We start from the raw sequence: 18192 nt of genomic DNA on the forward strand, positions 1-18192 counted from the left end.
TCAAATCCAGCCATGTTTTTCATAATCTCTAAGTGCCAAAATGTGTAAATTCAATATATGTACCTTTGTAGCACACTTTTTGCCCAGATTTTCTACGTTGTTGTGCAAGTGACGTTTATATTGAAGTCATTTTCAAGGTTTTGTTACAATTGCCGGGGGCTTTTCCGGTTCCTAAACTCATAAATCGCTCGGAGGAGTAGTGTAACGCTTTGATTAAGGCACTGATCTGTAATTTTTTATCCGCAAGAAAAGTTTTATTAAAATCAATCGGTCGAATTGCCAAGTTTTATTGGGCAAACAACAGTACATTCTTCCTCGCCGGAAGTTTAATTACCGTTAGTCGATGTTATTGTTATTAATAAACTTATATCTTGTTGCGTCATTATACACCTCCATATGCATGTCATGTCTCTTGTTGAACAAATGACGTTTATATTGAAGTGGTTTTCAAGGTTTTGTTACAGTCGTCAAGAGCTTTTCCGTTCCCTAAATTTTAAATCGTTAAGAGGAGTAGCTTAACACTTTGATTAAGGTACTGATTTGCAATTTCTTACCCGCAAGAAAAGTTTTATTGAAATTAATCGGTAGAATTGCCATGGTTTATTCGAACAATAGTACATTCTTCCTCGCCGGAAGTTTAATTACCGTTAGTCGATGTTATTGTTATTAATAAACTTATATCTTGTTGCTTCATTATATGCCACCTATGCATGTCATGTCTCTTCTATTAAATCTCGTTTTAGTTTTAAAGCAGTCTCACTGAAGGCTCCATGGGGCTTTACTGTTGAAATATTTCGTAATAAATTACAGACGTGCCAAATTCAAGATTTCCGTAAGGATCTTCGTTTTCGTAGTGTGTCTCATGAACATAATCTTTGTCCACAAAGGTAATACCAACCTCTTTTGAGCTTTTTTAGTAACGTGTCTTTGTTTTCGTTATGGGTCTTCGCTTTCGTAGGGGTCTTCGTTTTCGTAACGGCTCTTCGTCTTCGTAGGGGGTCTTAGGTCTTCGTTTTCGTAACTACCCACTACATCGGCCATGACGGAAGTACTTTTTATTGCGACACATCTCGATTCTCTCAGACATCTCAGCTCTGAACAATCCATTTTCCAGTGAAGTAAGCTACAAAAGATTGTAGTGAAAACCGATTGACCGGGGAACTTTTTCAGCCGTTTTCAAATTGACGATTTGTGTATGAAACATAAACCACCAGCAGAGGCAATGGTAAGATACAAATTTACTCAAGGATAAGGCAATGACATGAAAACGTTTTGCATATGTTTACATAGAATCGTTTCACATTCGTATTTTAAAACTATAGTGGAGAAAAACCTAACAGACGAAAACAGGAGTTTGACATTCGAGCTGCATTTTCTCAGCGTTATTAGATATAAATCAATGGGAACATTTCTCTAGCGATGGACGCTCAGATCTTCATTGTCATTTAGATTATTCAAAATGTGATTGCTTATTTAAAATGTGATTGCCTGATCTTTCGACAAGTTTTACTTTCTTATTTAAACGAACTTGAAAATAATGGAATCAATAATGCATTTGATCATTACTACCGAATGGTCGATTGTCTTCAACGAGGTCAACATTTGTGATCACGCAATCGGCTTTCCATAATTGCTTTAATTGTGGTAAATGTGGGTGTATGTAAATCATTGTTTTTTCCTCTCCAAAAAAAAAGGGAAATCTTAAATTATAGCAACATGTTATACTTTTTAGAGATCGACAAATTAACTTTTATTGCAGATGATCAAGCACCAGTTAACTAAAGCTTAAAGTCTTGTTTTGTAATTTTCCATCAGTTTCGATGCCCTTTTTACAGTCCCCAGCGCCATGTTGGACATGTAACCGCGCACACGTGAAAACGAGGCTGGGTTTGAGTCGTGTTATATCCCTAAGCAATTTTGGTGAAATTCGCACATGGGCAGTAAAATTGTTCGATTTTTATGGAAAATGGATGGTCTTAGCCGAAATCTCGATAAAGCTAATCTTTCTTCTATAAAGAAAGGAAAGTGGTGTGCCACTTTTGGTTGTTCAAATACATTTTATGGCCCCAATGGTTTGCCTTTGAGCTTTCACTTCAAGTTTATGCACGACTAGGCATGTATTATTGATAAGTATTTATCGTTCTATACTTATTTTATTCTCTGTGAATTATGAATGAGGGTAACTATTTTTGCAAAATTAGTACAAATTATCTATTTGGTACCTGAATAGTTTTTAGTTCAATAGAGTCTTTTTATTCCAGCAGTAAGTCAATAAGTTGAGCACTGCTCACCTGTTTACTTCATTGCTTGCCACAAATACTGCTAGCAGAGAAACTTTTGGAAAGGCATTACTTTTAATAAAATAACCAAGACACTGTATCTTCAGAGCTGTCACTTATTATGGCAGACCAATTTAGTTTACTGATGTGCTCACCTGAATTCAATCTGGTAAGAGAACTCTGCAACACTTCTGTTTTATCTTCTCACGCTTGAGTTAATACATAGAATTTAATTATTTAAATTAATTATTCCGCAATTTAATTCTAATTCACACAACAATACTGTCAAAATCAGACTTAATGTAAACATAAACATCGCTGACTCAATCTAATTTTATTTTAATTTTAGGAAAGGCCATTACTTCATTCCAAGGGTAAAACAACACATCTTCGACAAAGCGCGATTTTTTAAAATGAATGAAGTAAACCCTGCGATAGTTAACTGAAGATAGAATAATAGAAACTTACTCACATTGTACAATCGGTCGTACGGTCGTAAGTCCAAATTTTTTCGGCTTCACGGGTAACTACTATTTCCTATAATTATAGGGCTACGCTGCGTGCTGCGAACTTCGCCATGAATGTTCAAATTGTCTGGCTCGGCAATTTCTTTAGGCAAATAATCCCATGTTCTAATTATACGTATAAAAATAATGTCTAAACTATTTAAAGGTGGGGATGCAGACTAAAGTTTGAAACAGTGGTTAGCTCTCAAGGGTGGAAAATCATTTGCGAATATAAAAACTTCTGAGAGGCTTAGACCAATGTCCTATAAACAATGTCTCCTTTGATGCAGCGTTGGCCATTTAAGAAACTTTAGACATGGACATGTCCCGCCCAATATATATCTCCATCCTTCTACTTGAAGAGAAAGAGAGCGTTTGTTCGCAGGAGGACGGGTTGTCTTAACACACTTCAAGGGGGCATGTCTTTCCAGGCAGTCTAGCAGCATTGTGTTGAACATTTGGGTCATCAACACTGTATGTTTCACCCACTGGTAAGCCTTTTTCATCTTCAATAAAGGCATATTCAGCCTATTCAGAGAAGTGTCGTTCATTCCTGATGTATTTCTATCACGATTCAAATCGGTTGACTGATGTGTTCTCGGTTCGCATAGTTAGTAATAAAGTGATCAATTAGATTTTTCGAGTTGGCTGTAATTTGTGTTGACTAAGTGGCTACCGGCGGTAGATTGTACATGCTTAGAATATCAGTGTATTGCATAGGTAATGTCGCGTTTGACTTTAGCACATCAATGTCGAAATCATCCGTTATCACAGGTAGTTATAATGCGGGCAGGGATCTCACTCCGTGTCTGGCTCTAGGTTCTCAAGGTCCTGACAACGCTTGAACTTGATGTCCGCCGCCTCCTGTCTGGTTTGTCGGTTTGAAATACATTTGCGTATCCAGAAACTGAGACATAGTCGAGTGTTTGTTGGTTGTTTTCTGGCCATGTCTCACTCATACAGGTGCTATCAAAAGGATGATTGATTCTGAGAACATCACCTTTAAACAAACAGTCCTTTCCAAGACTAGTCTCGCCATTAAGATCAAACTACACGATCAAGGATGTTATGTAATGATATGTTATAGATCTCTCGATATAAACATTGCCATGGATTGTTGTTCTTATGCTGCATTAGATAGATGACTGCTGCCTGTTGTGGATTTTTTCCCAGTTTTATGGCTGGATCATAATTAACCTCTACAGGAGACCGTCAAATCGTAATAATTTACTTATTAGTCTATGTCAAATCAAAATAAGTCATGACTGGAAAAGTTAGAAACTCAGTGAAATAATTATGACGCTTAGGAATCACGATTGGAGAACTTGCTTATTCGCTTTTGTTTGTTTTTTTTTGTTTGATTATTTTTTTTATTTTGTCGCAAGCAAACCTTCCATTGCTTGAGGCTACAGAAATTTTCAGTTGATCAATTGAAACGCATAAGAAGAGAGGCTGGAAATGAATAGTGAATTTGTGCCAGTATCCAAAGAATTCAAGAGTCATGTCATTGGAGGGGATGGAAGTGTGTTGAGTAGTACAGGACAGAGATCGGGAGCAGCAATTACATCCAGATGTAGGGAAGAGGAACGATTTACTGTTTGTGGAAATGACCAGCAGAGAGAAACTGCAAAAAGACTAATTTTAGAAAAAGTGGTGAGTTGATTTTTAACTCATAAACGTATCAAAAATAAAAATTAAAATTAAGTATTAAAAATAAAATAAAATACTTTTAAAAAAAAGAATTCTGGATACCATGCCCTTTAGTTTAAGATTAGTTTCTTTAGCCTAAGTCCTTTCCTGATTAGATGTTCAAAAGGTAATTACAGAGCATGAATTACTTAATGAACGGAGGTGATTATGAACACAATTAAACTCGTTTTGTTTATTCGAATGTTATAGCGTGTACACGAATGCTGTTTAGTTTAGATCTACTGACATGTGAGCAGCAAGTCACCGCCTCTTTCTTCACAGGAGGAAATGAAACTAACCAGGTGGGAGGAAGTGGAGATTCCAACCGAATACAAAGGTTTGGTAATGGCTAATCTTCTCGAGATAAGCAAGAAAACAGGGGCAGTAGTGATCTGTGAGAAAGGAGAGGTGTATATTATTCAGGGAACCAAGCATCAAAGGGATCAGGCGAAGTTGCTTATCAAACGCAGAGTGGTAGGTAGTCTGGTTAAATTTTGATGGTCGCAGGAAAATTTCGAGTTTGTCGCTCAAACCGTTGTGGTCCATAAGAGCGTAACATCATTAGTGATGGAAACAAATCTGCGGAAAGGAGGGTTAGTTCATCGGGTTCCGTATACTAAATCTTGGGAGAAACTGCAAGAATTATTGCAGAGTGTATGCGTGTTGTTTTGTAAATATAAACACTGCAACCTATTTTAACTTGTTTTTGTGTTCTTTTAAGCAACGCGATATGTCTGTAATGACCAGAGTGCCAAATTTTATTCTTTAATTTTGATCTTCTCCACACCGTACATAATTCGTGACCTGATATTTCAACGTAAATTGTCGAGAAGGCGCTTTCCGACCACCTTTGTCTACTTGTAAGTCACGCAAGCGCGCAAGAGTTACGACCGATCACGTTTACGCAACGTTTTAGGACAACTCGGCATCTAATCTCCATTCAGTTGCTGTGAAAACCTAAAGTTCTCAACGTAGAAGATAAACGAACGAAGTTTGAACTGTCAAAAGGAGATCTTGGTCAATTCCAAGTCATGCAAATGATCTTTGACACGAGCGCAATTGAGCAAACACATGGATTTGCGTTGTTGTGTGGGATTTCCCACACTTTGTCAACGCCCGCGAAATTTATTTCTTTATTTATTTGTCCACGAGAGAAAAGTGCTTGTCACGTGGTTTCTATTTGCGTTCAGAGAGCCGTGAAGACTGGATTCCAGTCGGCGTTTTTTCATGGAAAGCACTATATAACATCGTCCTAAACCAGATGAGCCCACGACATATCAGCGGCATCTTGTATGAGTATCCGTAGTTTACAATGTGACTTCCGCTTTTTCTTGTTGACGCGTACTCACAGTGTACTCGAGTGTTAGGAAGTTCGCGTAGTGCGTCTGAGCCAGTTTCTGCCAGATTTGAACAGAAAAACAGGTCCTTTGTTGGACTGTAATGATACTTTGATGGCGCTGTTAACGAAATGTTTGGCTGGTTCGTAAGTTGTCAACCTGGTTTCGGTCGATCTGATTGATTGGCAACACCTCTTGAAAATCCTACAGACCATCGACCTAAGCCTCAGAGCTGCCAAGTGAGCAGAAGAACAATGACATCAAAATACTCGAGAAAGATAAGTATTAATTTTAATTGCATTTGTGTTAAACTTATATGTACAGAAATTTCTGAAGAGGTACTTAATCAGAAGTTTATCACATGATAAGCCTTCAAACTTGTATTAAATAAATTGATGTACATATTTCACAATTTTAAGATGATTGTGTTAAGTATTTCAATTTGAACTTGTAGAATATAACCTATGGATTAAATGTGGGTCTATAAGTATCATCCATGAAATTCTTACAGGCAATTTTCATCATGATATTAAAGCACCACAAACTCAAGAACAAGGAAAAATAAGTTACGCAGAAAACTGAGTTAGGCAGAAAACTGACGGAGAAATTCATAGTTTTCATAATTTTGAATTCATTCATAATTTTGAATTACAAATCATTCAGACCATAGCCACATATAGACTTTTAGATTGTCACTGCTTTTCTTTTGGTGATTGCATGATATGGTACCCGTCTTGACGTTCTTGGGAAAGGAACCATATCATGCAAGTCCAGGCAGTTGATGTAGTGTTTGCGCATTTTGTCTTGGTCATATGACTGCGCTGTGGGGCCTAGGCCATGGCATAAATCTGTAGCAAATGCCAGTGCAAACAAGCCACAGTCATTTGAATTTGTTTGCTTTTGCACTCTTTCATTACAAAAAGTGACTGTAGAACCAGTATACAATAGCATGCGACATGAATGATCAATGGCAACCGCGCTTACATTTTGATATAAGCTGTCATACACCTTGACAGTTCCAGGACTAGTAGCTATTGTGCTCAGGCAAACCCAGTGTGAGCCAGTGTTTATGATCTGTACAAACTCACTAATGGCTGGAGTGACTAATGCACCCACAATAACAGGGTCCCTTAGACCATCTACAAGAGGGAATTTTTGTTTTAGGAGGATCTGACCAGCATGTATCTCAGAATCACACAGCCATGTTGTCTTCTTTAAAATGGATCACCTATACTTATTTTAATTACATCAGTGCTGTCTTCTTCCTTCAGTGACTGTGGTTGTTGATAGGACTCACTATCACTTGTAAGGCAGTAAGGCCTGAAAAAGAAATTATCATCTGGGCTTTCTTCTTTCCACTTCTTGATTTTTAAGTCAAGGTTTTCTTGATCAATTTGTGAATGTCTGCACACCACTGTGGCACAATACATGTGGTTCCTGACATCCATGGTTGTTGGGAAGAACCGTCTGTTGGTTAGATCTGGAGGCTGTTGGCCTGTGAAAAGTTCCTTCTTTACATAATGATGCAGGTGCTGTTGCATTTCAGAAACACAATTAACACCACTTCCAACAAGCTCATGAATTTTTTTAACCAGTGTCTCATCAATAGGCTGAAGTAGCCTAGCAGTCTGATTACACAACAAGAAAGAAAGAATAATTGCTTTATTATTTATTCATTTAAAAAATTACACAACCTCATCCCCAGGTTTTCTTGGTCAACGGTTCAATAACCTGGAGCCGGCTGCTTTTGATGTCATTGGTTCAATATGAGAAAATTTTTTCCAAATTTGGTCAACAGCAGCTGGTTATGATGAAATATGTGAATGGTTTTAACCTTTCAGAAACAGGGAAATATTTTGAATGAATAATAATGCAAATTATACCAACATTACTATCGGCAGTCCTCTGGTAGGGCTTTTCAGTAATAGTTACAGAATGTTATAATTACAGAGTACTGAACACTGTATTTTTTAAGAAAATCCATTTAAAAAGTCCATGACAGCATTCCATTAAAACAGTGCCAGTGGAAATCCCTCTCCGATAAAATTGTGATATTATAGTCTTGACATTGAGTTTGAGGAATGAGTGCCAGTGTAGCTAAAAGAAGCTCTACATGTAGTACATTTTATTGGTCTTTTGTTGTGATGTATAATCTTTATTCATTCTTTATATATATTCGACATGACAGTGGAAGCAGCACAGTCTACAGTAGACTGATGATCTGTGTGAAGTTAAGTCACCTTCAATTCCCCACCAAACTTCAGTTTCCTGATTCCAAAAAAAATTTAATTGATGGCCAAGTACTTACCCTCCCCATGGGGTGAAATAAGTGATCCGTAGGTTTAGGAAGTAATATGTAAATACGCTCCTCTGTAGCTATTGTTTGCTTTTTTTCTGACTCTAGGGATGTTCTCAGAAATTTTGACATTGTCTCCCTTCTACTCTTTGTGTTCTCTGAAATCTAACAATACAATGTTTTAATTAAAATAATATTTGAAAAATTGGTTTCTAAAATATTCACTCTGTTTCCATTACAGGTAAATTTGTTTCAATTCTGCACAACGAAATGTCCAGGTTGTCTTATCATATGTCCACTTCACCTACATGTAACACAAGGCCCATTAGGATTAAGCACCCTTTATTGGGCTAGTGATCATTCATGTTAATGGTAGTGCCCCCTGAACCCTTATTCAATAATTAAAATAAACTGACCTTATTTTTAGGATACTTGATTATTTTCCTAAGGTGGATCTTTGCTGGACAGTCACATTTCTTCGTATCCTGTACTATAAAGCGCTGTTTGGTGTTGTTATAGCAGTGATCAGCATTCTCCTTCTGAAACCAAATAGATTTATTGGATTGTTAGATAGAGCAGTCATATGGGAATAGTCAAGTTATCAATAAACTTAGAAGTAATGAAAAGTATCCTTTAAAATAGTACTTGATTCCTACCTTGTAAACTGCAGTCACAGTGGTCCTTTTTTGCGACTTTGCTTATTTTAACAAATAAAATGTGATATGTCCTTTTACTTGCAAGTGGTAAAAAAGAAAACATTATTGCCTGCTATTAGCCCTGAGGGAGAGGTGAGTGCCCACCAACTTGCTTAGAAAAATCAGTTGGGACTTACCACCTTGTTAGCTTAAGAGCAAATAGGTGAAGGTAAATCAATAACTATGTAATGCCCTACATATGATATCCTCTTTGGGAGTCCTTAAGTAATAATATCATCTTGTTTACATTCTTATTTAGTTAATTATTATGCATGCTTACATCTTTTTGTAGTCTCTTTTGAGCCTCCTTCCTTTTGAGTGCCTTATTTCTGTCTGGCCCATTTTGGCATTCTAAAACTTTGACCCCCACAATTTGGAATGGGATGCCATAAAAACTTAGTCTGCATTCTTTCATCTCCTGTGAGTCAGCCCATTGTAAACGGTGGTTCTTAGCATTTTTATCTGCATTTTCTTTTATGTGAGAAGAGGAACCAAGCTAAGTTAGCAATACGATACATGTACACAAACACATACGTACATATGTACACATGGGTGCTTAAAATGGAGGGCCTGAAAATCAAGCCTGCCCCACCCAGATGTAGCCCAAGGACTGGTGTAAAGGATGGGGATGCTGGCAGCTGTGTGTCAATAGCACTGAGTAGGGTTTTGACACTTTAAGCTTGATCTTAATTAATTAAGCATTTCTTGCCAACTCTTGCTGCAGGCTCACAGTAAATTGACACTTGAAGCTAAGTTGAATTTTAATTACATGTTAATTTTGAAAGTCTAACTGACCAGGGTAAACCAAAGAATAATGATGTGTACATGTATTCTTAAGATATCAATAATTATCGGAAAAAAGTTAAATCCCTTTTTTTATTTTGATTTATCTATATTTCATGTTAATAACACGATCTCACACGCCCCTGGCTTTAAATACCTATAGTGTCTAAATAAAGTTATACTTCACTTTACTTTACTGTCAGTATGGTTTATTTTGTAAATCTTTACATGTGAGCTTACTTACCCAGCCTACTGCAATTAGAAAATCCTCCTGTTTGTTTAAATACAGTGAAGCGTGTCGTCGTAGCTATCTCGTACTGAGTTCGTCAGCGCTGCTTTCATCGTTAACATACCCGGAATAAGGGTCAAACTGTACGGTCCATCTTGAAGCCCAAGGTGTACTGTTATCAGCCATGTTTGTTTTTCTACGAAACATTTAGATTTCCCGCCAATATTTACCCGCGAGCCGCAAAACATAAATGCACGAGTGTTAAATATTAACTGGACCACCCCTTGGCAAATATATTTATTAGTAGCAAATAAGATGTTGAACAAAAACCAAGAGATCATGGTCAAATAAAACGTAAAGATAATTTATTACAAACAGAAAAGAACTGTATGTTTGTTCCAATCGAAAGATTTTACAGTGCAAAGTTATGCAAATGATCTTTGACCTGAATCTGCTTTTGGTCGATGATAGCGAGGTCAGAGGATAACATCGACCGAAACTATTAGGCCGGTCATATTTAAATGTCGATCCTCCTTTTAACGCCTTTATAACAGGCTAGATTTTTTCTTAAATATGTGATCTAGACAGAAATTAATTTGTACAAGTTATGGGAAGAATACTTTCGCAATAAAATATTGAAGAATACGACGCTTTATCGTCAGTCACACAGGTCACGGTCTCTTGATTCGCTGGAAACGAGCAGAAAAATAGAAGACTCTCGCTACGATTCTGACGTGTCATGGGCTCATCTGGTTTGGGACGATGATATGTATTGCCCTAGGGGTGTTGTCAATTAATCAGATCGACCGAAACCAGCAGGTCGACAACTTACGAACCAGCCAAACATTTCGTTAACAGCGCCATCGATGAAAATGTCATTACACTCCAACAAAAAACCCGCTTTTCTGTTCAAATCTGCCAGAAACTGGCTCAAACGCACTTCCTATTCCATGAGTAAACTGTAAAATACGCTTTAACAAGAATAAGCGGAAATCACATTGTAAACTGCGGATACTCATACAAGATGCCGCTGATATGTCGTGGGCTCATCTGGTTTAGGACGATGTTATATAGTGCTTTCCTTTTTTCATAGTGTATTGTACGGCGGCCATTTCTCTTCTCAGTCGTTGGGTTTTGGAGAACTTATTCGGAATTTCATGTTTGTTTCTTGGGGATTTTTGTTTCCAAGGTAAGGATAAGTCATTTCATATTTTCACGGGTTCTTTGCGTGCTTTAACTTTTCAATTTTGTTGTGGGAGCTTCACGATTAAACCCTCACGAAAGGCGATTACGTTTGTACACCTGGTTTGTGTTCTTTCTTTCATAATCTGAGGCGTTTGTTTCGTTATTTCTTCAGGTGTCTATAACAAAAGATCTTTTCACGTAAGTCAACACGCTGAAACGCGGCTTGTGTTCAGTGCAGGTTGCACAGGAGCTTTTACGCTTTCACAAGCCAACATTTATCGGCTTGGACCTTCGGTGCGGGTTGTGTCAGATTGAAAGCAGTCATTGTACTCTCGCAAGCCCACATTTGTCGGCTTGAATGTATTTGTGCGGGTTGCGCTTCAAAGAGTCTCAGGGTGTCTCAAAGTGTCTCACGAGTGTCTCAAAATGTCTCACGAGTGTCTCAAAGTGTCACAAACTGAAAGAAACTATTGTTTGCCTTGAACTGTCAAGAGTGTTATCTATTTTAATAAACTGAGTTTCTAGTTAGTTGGATTGTTGTTGTTGCTCGCTCAAGCACACAAGTAAATATGGGGATCTCCATTGACCAATTCCGTTCAAGGATTGGATCTCATGAAGATTTACATCCTGATTTTAGTGAAAACTATGACCTCTTTGATGATCTCAACATTTCATCAACATCGCTGAATAATGAACCACTGATATTGAATGAATTACCTGATTTTGATTTTCGTCAAATGGTCCAGACACCCGATAAAGAGCAAAAAGAATTTTTTTAACACATTTTACATCAGATTAAAACCTCAGAAACCCCTTTCTACTGCTTCCTCAGTGGAGGGGCTGGTGTTGGCAAATCGCATTTAACAAAAGCTTTGTATCAGGCAGTGCTTAAGTATTATAACACTAGAGCTGGTGATGATTTTCATCAGATCATAGTTGTACTATTAGCTCCAACTGGTAAAGCTTAAGGGTGACACTCTTCATAGCACTCTGGTCATTCCTGCCAATCAATCACTGAGAAATTACAAACAGCTTGATTCAAGTAGACTAAACACTTTGAGAAATCAATTGATTTTTGTTGATGAAATCTCAATGGTAGGAAATGGTATGTTTGCAATACAGCTAAACAATAGGCATAAAGATGTAAAAGGCTGTAGAGAGGATTTTGGAGGTGTGAGCATAATTGCTATTGGTGACTTATTCCAATTAGAATCTGTTATGGATGCTTATATTTTCAAAGACCTCAAAAATGTAGATTTATGTTGTTCTTTCTCCCAGTTTATGGCATAAACACTTTAAAATGTTTGAACTTAATGAAATCATGGGTCAAAGAGACAGCAAATTGTTTGTAGAATTACTTAATTGGTTGCGTAAAGGTAAACACACAGTAGCTGACATTGCAAAACTTAAAGAGAGCTATACAAGAAGACATCAACAACCCAATAGATGCAGCTCACCTATTTATACAGAATGCTAAAGTAGATGAATTTAAACAAAGGGCCCATAATGCAGCCACAGGAAACAAATTCACAATAAATGCTCAAGATAGTGTTATGGGAGCTATCTCTCCAGAGCTAAGAAACAAAATACTAAGACAAATACCCAATGATCCAAGAAAAACAAAACAGTTAGCCTCAACCCTTTGTCTTGCTGAGGGTGAAAGAACACACCTTGTCATGAATGTACGAACCGAAGATGGCATGACAAATGGTGCTGGAAATGTTGTTAAACTAGTTCAGTTACATCAACAAACCAAACCATCTGGTATTGTATGGGTACAATTTGACCACTCAGATGTAGGTCAGAAAACAAGGAATGAAAAAAGACATTTGTATGTACAATGAATTGAACACACATGGACCCCAGTAAACCCTGTGACTACACAGTTTGCGGTAGGTAGAAACAGAACAGCACAAGTTGTTAGAAAACAATTTCCACTGCGCCCCACAGCAGCAAAAACAATTCACAGGTCACAAGGTGATACTGACAGTAGAATTGTTGTGGATTTTAGTACCAGAAATACTATTCCACACATACATTATATGGGACTCAGTAGAGTGACTGCTATAGAAGGCCTATATATTTCTGATTTGTGTGAAAGCAAGATTGCTGTTAATCCAGATGGAGAGATTAAGAACAACTGCAAAACTTAAGCTTTGCATCTCCCTCTCCATGACATAACATTTACCCTTCTTAAACTGTGTTATCTTAATGTAAGGTCTCTTCACAAACACATAGAAGATATACGTCAAGACTTAATTTATTTAAGTGCTGATATCAATATTTTCACAGAAACAAGATTTAATTCTCAAGATAATAACGACATGTATGACATTGCTGGTTATGTTCTCTTCCGTAATGATAACCTTAATTCCAGCAATGGATCAAGGTCTTATGGTGGTACAGCTGTGTACAGTAAAATCCCATACTTACCTGGATACCCCTATTGTCACAATATACATGGTGTTGAAATAACAGTAATTAAGTTAGCAAGGTTTGAACGATTGGACAATCATAGGGATATATCACTCCCCAAACATGCCTGTAAGACAACTTTATGAAGCAATAACTGAGGTATTAAATAACATTTCACCAGACAACAATATCATTACTAGAGACTTTGATATAAATTGGCTTGTTGAAACAGACAGAAGACCTTTGTATAATTTACTAGTGAGGGATAACCACTACAAACAGTTCATATCAACTTATACAACTGACAACAACACAGTAATTGATCATATATATACAAATATATCTAACATTGATATACAAGCAGATGTTTTAGAAACACATTTCACAGATCATAAAGCTGTTTGGGCCTCATTTCACGGTGTCCAATAACAAATTACTTCATCATGATGTACATTGTTTCTAAGTTAAGAGAGCAACAAAAGAAAGCAGTAAATAGTTATGAAAAGAGTTGTTTCTCTTTTTTCAGAGGAATTTGTAATGAGAAACTTACAAAACTATTAATAAGGAAATGCTGCTTATTCATTTGGTACCAGAACAGGCCTTTTAAAATTAAGTTTGAAGTCATCTTTCTAAGAGTTGTCCAGTTTAACAACCATTTACAAAAGACAAAAATAAACTACATAACACACAGTCCTGAAATTTCAAGGCAGCTCCTTTAGCATCTTGGCTAATTTCTAACTGCAACCTTTATTGACAACCCTGCATTAAACAATTGTTCCACAGTTAAGTCTGCAACCCCTCCTGAAATACTCCAGGATACCAAAAAAAAACAACAACAAGCAAACAAACATATTAGTGAAGTGAGCAAACAACCACATGCGTGACTTTCACGTAATGTAAAATTCGTGATTGCAGCATTCCCACGTGCGTAAAGTGCTTGTAACTTACGGGAAACACACGCATGTTACACCAAAAAAACCTGCGTGTAGTACAAGAGGCCGATTACTCGCAATTTCTCGTAGTTTTGAATTTCCCTTTTGTTTTTCAGAACACCCGTATACCTGTACTTTTTTACACCGATGCGATAGAAATTAATTGGAAAAACATTCCTTGAAATAGGAAGTCGTCCTGTATTTTCAGCGAAAAAGATTGTCAAGTGATCAAAACAACACCGGCCAGATTATAGTCACGTGCTCGGCAACGACTTGTGGAAAGCGATCATCTTTCATTCTTACCATCAAAACAGTCACGCTTGCATAGAAGAATAACAAAACGAAACGATTACAACGGAAAGACCCAAATTGGCGCAGAAAGAAATAATGCTGCAAATTACCATTTTTTTATGTCATGTGTACATGTTTCCGTGGGAATTTCTGTGTCAACAGCTTGCTGTCACTCACAAACTCTTCGTGATTCTCACTGGTCCTCGTTATGTTCAGCGCATGGACGATTCGAAGACGCTTCAAATTTGGTTTTTAAGTTGATCATAGCACTAATCTGAAACATTTGAAGTCCATTTCAATATAGTAAATGTCGAAACAGGCGTGTAAAGACAATAAATATCGCAACGATCAGTGCAATCATAATAGCGCCGCGACTTTGGACTTACTTCTTCGGAAGGATAGATCTCGAGTTCGAAGCCGACTAATTACGAAGAGTCCACGCTAATTTGCATATCGCAGAGCGCCCACAAGAACTCGTTTCTACGCTATCGTGTATCCACGAGTTAAAAAGTAGTAGCAGAAATTTTTTCAATTTTTTTTCAATGACTGTTACGAAAATATTTACTGCTCCAAGTATTTCCAGTATTGCCGTATAAACAAATAAATAGCCTAAGCCACCAAGAGGTAATTTATTTGTTGAAGACGATTACCAAACGTTCAAAAACACGCCAAAACGCTTCCAGGGAGGGAAGGAAAGGCATATTGCTTGATAAAAGGAAAAGTTAATACCCCAGATCCCTCCTGTGAATCTGTATTTGTTCAAATAATTCCCACACAAAAATTACTATTCAGACTGTTGATTCCAGGCCTAATATCACCCCTGTAGTACAGTTGGCTCACATTGAGCGACAGGTTCGCTTCCGCTCAAAAACCCCTTCCAAACACTTTGTCAATAAAATCCCACACAAGTACGCATTGCGGACCTATTTTTTTAAGAAGTTGGTGGATGGAAGCTACAGATATACCCGCGGGTTTGAGGCAATCCGTGATCCCATTGGTGTATAAACTATGCACTGATATGCTTTTTCGGCCCGATTAACGCCTGCATTTTGAGAATTCTTTCGTATAAAGAAGTGAATTTTTGATATGCAAATTAAGGTCGAAGAGCAGGATCACGCTGGTATGAAAAATATTTCAGCTGAAGTTTCCACATTTTGTCTGTGAACTAACTGAATACACCTTGTAACTTGTAGCAGGATAGAATTCCGTGAGCTAAATTGTTGTTGCGCGCAAGACAAAATCTTTGTAATTGACACTTTCGATCGCTGTTCACAGAGGTGGTCTGGCCAAAAATGACTTTTGGCTGGTGGCGACGCAAAAAAAGAGAATTGGAGAACAACTTAATTATCTTTGAAACATGTGTCTTAAACCCTTTTTATGGGCAAAAATTTAAAGAAAACATTTCTCCGATGGGAAGTCGAGAGGACCGCTTTTAGCGAGAGTGGCGCTTAAAAAAGTGCTTGTAAGGGGAACAAAAAATGGCCGATTGTAATTTGGCAAGGCGGATCTTTACTCAACTATCGTACCAAATCAGTGGGTGCTTTGATAGTCCTGCCGCAGTGTGTCTTTTGGCCAAAGATACTCTTGATGATTGCCGAAAATTGAGAGTAAAGGCTAGCGCAGTTTGACGAAGCTGTATCTTGCGTGACAACTACTGAATACCCACATGGTTCCGATTGTATAATCACTCATAATTTATGCGTCGTACTTTTTCGGCATCGTACTCGATTCGGCATTTTACGGGTGTAGGCATGCTTGTTCACTATAAGACGTCCACAAAAAAAGGTAGTTCATGGGGAAATAGTTTTTTTTTACTTTAGTTTTCCTAGACTTGATAAAGTATTCGTTTGCAGGCCGAGCAGACCTATTTGGGATGAATTTCCTCAGAGTCCTGTCGATGTTGTTTTTAATTAAAGCGAAAGCCCATTTTTTAATAAGCTTTTTTCAGAACTTCTTACTCGACAGTCCTTTATCATCTTAAACAGCTGGGTCTAATGGTTGGATACTTTCAATTACAAACCGTTGAATGTAGAACGAAGATTACGGGTGAGATTTGATGAACCTGTAGTAGCTCAAAGCTGTAGAGCGGAGCTATTCCATCAAGTGCTTTATAGGTTATATAGAGAGAATATTAGACTCAATCTTTTTGGCGAGAGAAGCCAACGCAGATTACACAAATCTGGAGATATGTTCTGCAATATTTTAATTTTTGTTTTCGTAATTCTAGCAGCCACTTCTCTGGGTGTCTTTGTTTTAGGGTGTTCTAGCCGTAGAAAATAAACTAGTATGGAACGTTAAATATCAGGACGTGTTTACCTTTTGGACCATTACTCCTTCGAAATGAATTAAAACCACGCGAAACTAAATGAATTCCTGAAGCTAAGAGAATTTCGTGGATCTTGGAATCGCCATTTTGGTGCGATGAAAATATCAAAGTTCGTGTCAAAAGAAAAAGACAATAAAGACAGTTCTTTATTGTTGAAAAGCAAGAGTTAAATCGTGAGTTTTAGATGCATTATTAACGCCTATAAATTTTCTGAAAAAGGCCGAATGTAAACGTGTTGATTATAGTTAACAATCATTCGCCACCTTTACTGACACTATGACCAAATACATCCACCAGAGACTCTACAAACAGTCTTGGGAAGTACCTCAGTGCATTACACCACATTACAATCAGTGTACAGAGGGAGGAAGAAAGTGCTGAATCCCACGCAATAGGGGAAGTTGTATCCTTATCACTCACCCGTGTCATCTGCAACCTTCCACATCACATTCCTAACAGTACCGGTTAGTAATATCTGTGGTTTGAGCCCTCCTGCTATTGGTTGGGATCGTCTTCCCCCAACTACAAACATAAGCATCGCAGATGACATCGTCAGAGTGAAGTATTACGGGAACACTGTATACGGCCATGCTCCTCAAGCCTCTGTGGATGACAGTAGTTTCAGTGCTTGCTGGCAGGAAATAGGAGAAGCTTTGGTGAGACCATGGGTGATCTTATTTTAGGACTTAAATCGGCAATCTTGAGCATGACTGCATGGATCCAGATATCGAGGAGCATTATAATAAACTGATGAAACAATGGAGGAAAGACGACGACAGCATCAAAGAATTTGAAGAAATTGATGGTTATATGGATGAATACAAAAAATTAGAAAAATGACATATCTTTAGTTTGTGTAGCATGGTGGGCTAGTTCTTGATGTGCTCGTCCTATTCAATTATGTAAACTGAAAATTTAATTATCTTTAGCATGGAACATTAACACCCAATGCAGTTGGCGAACGAAAACAATGCTCCGTTAATTTGATTGTAGGCAAATTTGTGTAGCCCCAGTGCCTCTAATAAACTTTGACAACTGAAACTTTTTAAGAATGATTCTACCGTGTTAAAAGATAAAAATGGGACTATATTTAATCTGAAATATCGTAAGGGTTTCCTTATATTGGTGTCGGGGAAAGGAATCGAAATATTATATTACTTTAAACTATTCCTGCAAGGGATTATAAAAAGGCAGGTTGATTACTTCTTATTCCTTTTGGAAGCCTTATC

General features: G+C 37.5%; 2 protein-coding genes and 1 long non-coding RNA gene across 3 annotated transcripts in view; 1 reads left to right on the forward strand and 2 right to left on the reverse strand.

Annotated features, from left to right (window-relative positions):
• Nucleotides 1-6086: 6086 nt before the first annotated feature.
• On the reverse strand, nucleotides 6087-9364 carry LOC113674716 (calcium-responsive transcription factor). Its single transcript, XM_089193620.1, has 4 exons — nucleotides 9083-9364; nucleotides 8524-8646; nucleotides 8120-8272; nucleotides 6087-7439 (listed from the first exon to the last, which is right to left on the reverse strand). Exons 1-4 carry the CDS (start codon nucleotides 9215-9217, stop codon nucleotides 7026-7028), a joined length of 825 nt encoding a protein of 274 aa, XP_089049746.1. The 5' UTR covers nucleotides 9218-9364; the 3' UTR covers nucleotides 6087-7025.
• Nucleotides 8349-18192, reverse strand: part of LOC149034363 (uncharacterized) — a 158525-nt gene continuing 148681 nt past the window's right edge. The window contains exon 2 of the mRNA XM_089193611.1: nucleotides 8349-8440. The gene's annotated coding sequence lies outside the window, so the exon portion shown is untranslated. The remainder of the gene's footprint in view (nucleotides 8441-18192) is intronic.
• On the forward strand, nucleotides 10883-11527 carry LOC149034364 (uncharacterized). Its single transcript, XR_016182873.1, has 2 exons — nucleotides 10883-11003; nucleotides 11172-11527. It is a non-coding gene; the product is annotated as an uncharacterized LOC149034364 (long non-coding RNA).

The sequence above is a fragment of the Pocillopora damicornis genome, chromosome 14 (genome assembly GCF_964200805.1).
Source record: "Pocillopora damicornis chromosome 14, jaPocDami1.2, whole genome shotgun sequence".
Classification (NCBI taxonomy): domain Eukaryota; kingdom Metazoa; phylum Cnidaria; class Anthozoa; order Scleractinia; family Pocilloporidae; genus Pocillopora; species Pocillopora damicornis.

Bases quoted from the DNA above. Each gene is read 5' to 3' on its own strand.
- LOC113674716 (XM_089193620.1), bottom strand. From the start codon at position 9,217: ATGAAAGAATGCAGACTAAGTTTTTATGGCATCCCATTCCAAATTGTG. The intron at 8,647-9,082 runs GTAAGCATGCAT...ATTTGGTTTCAG, and splicing joins AAAAGAGACTACAAAAAGAT to AAGGAGAATGCTGATCACTG. The intron at 8,273-8,523 runs GTCAGTTTATTT...TTGTATTGTTAG, and splicing joins TCAAGTATCCTAAAAATAAG to ATTTCAGAGAACACAAAGAG.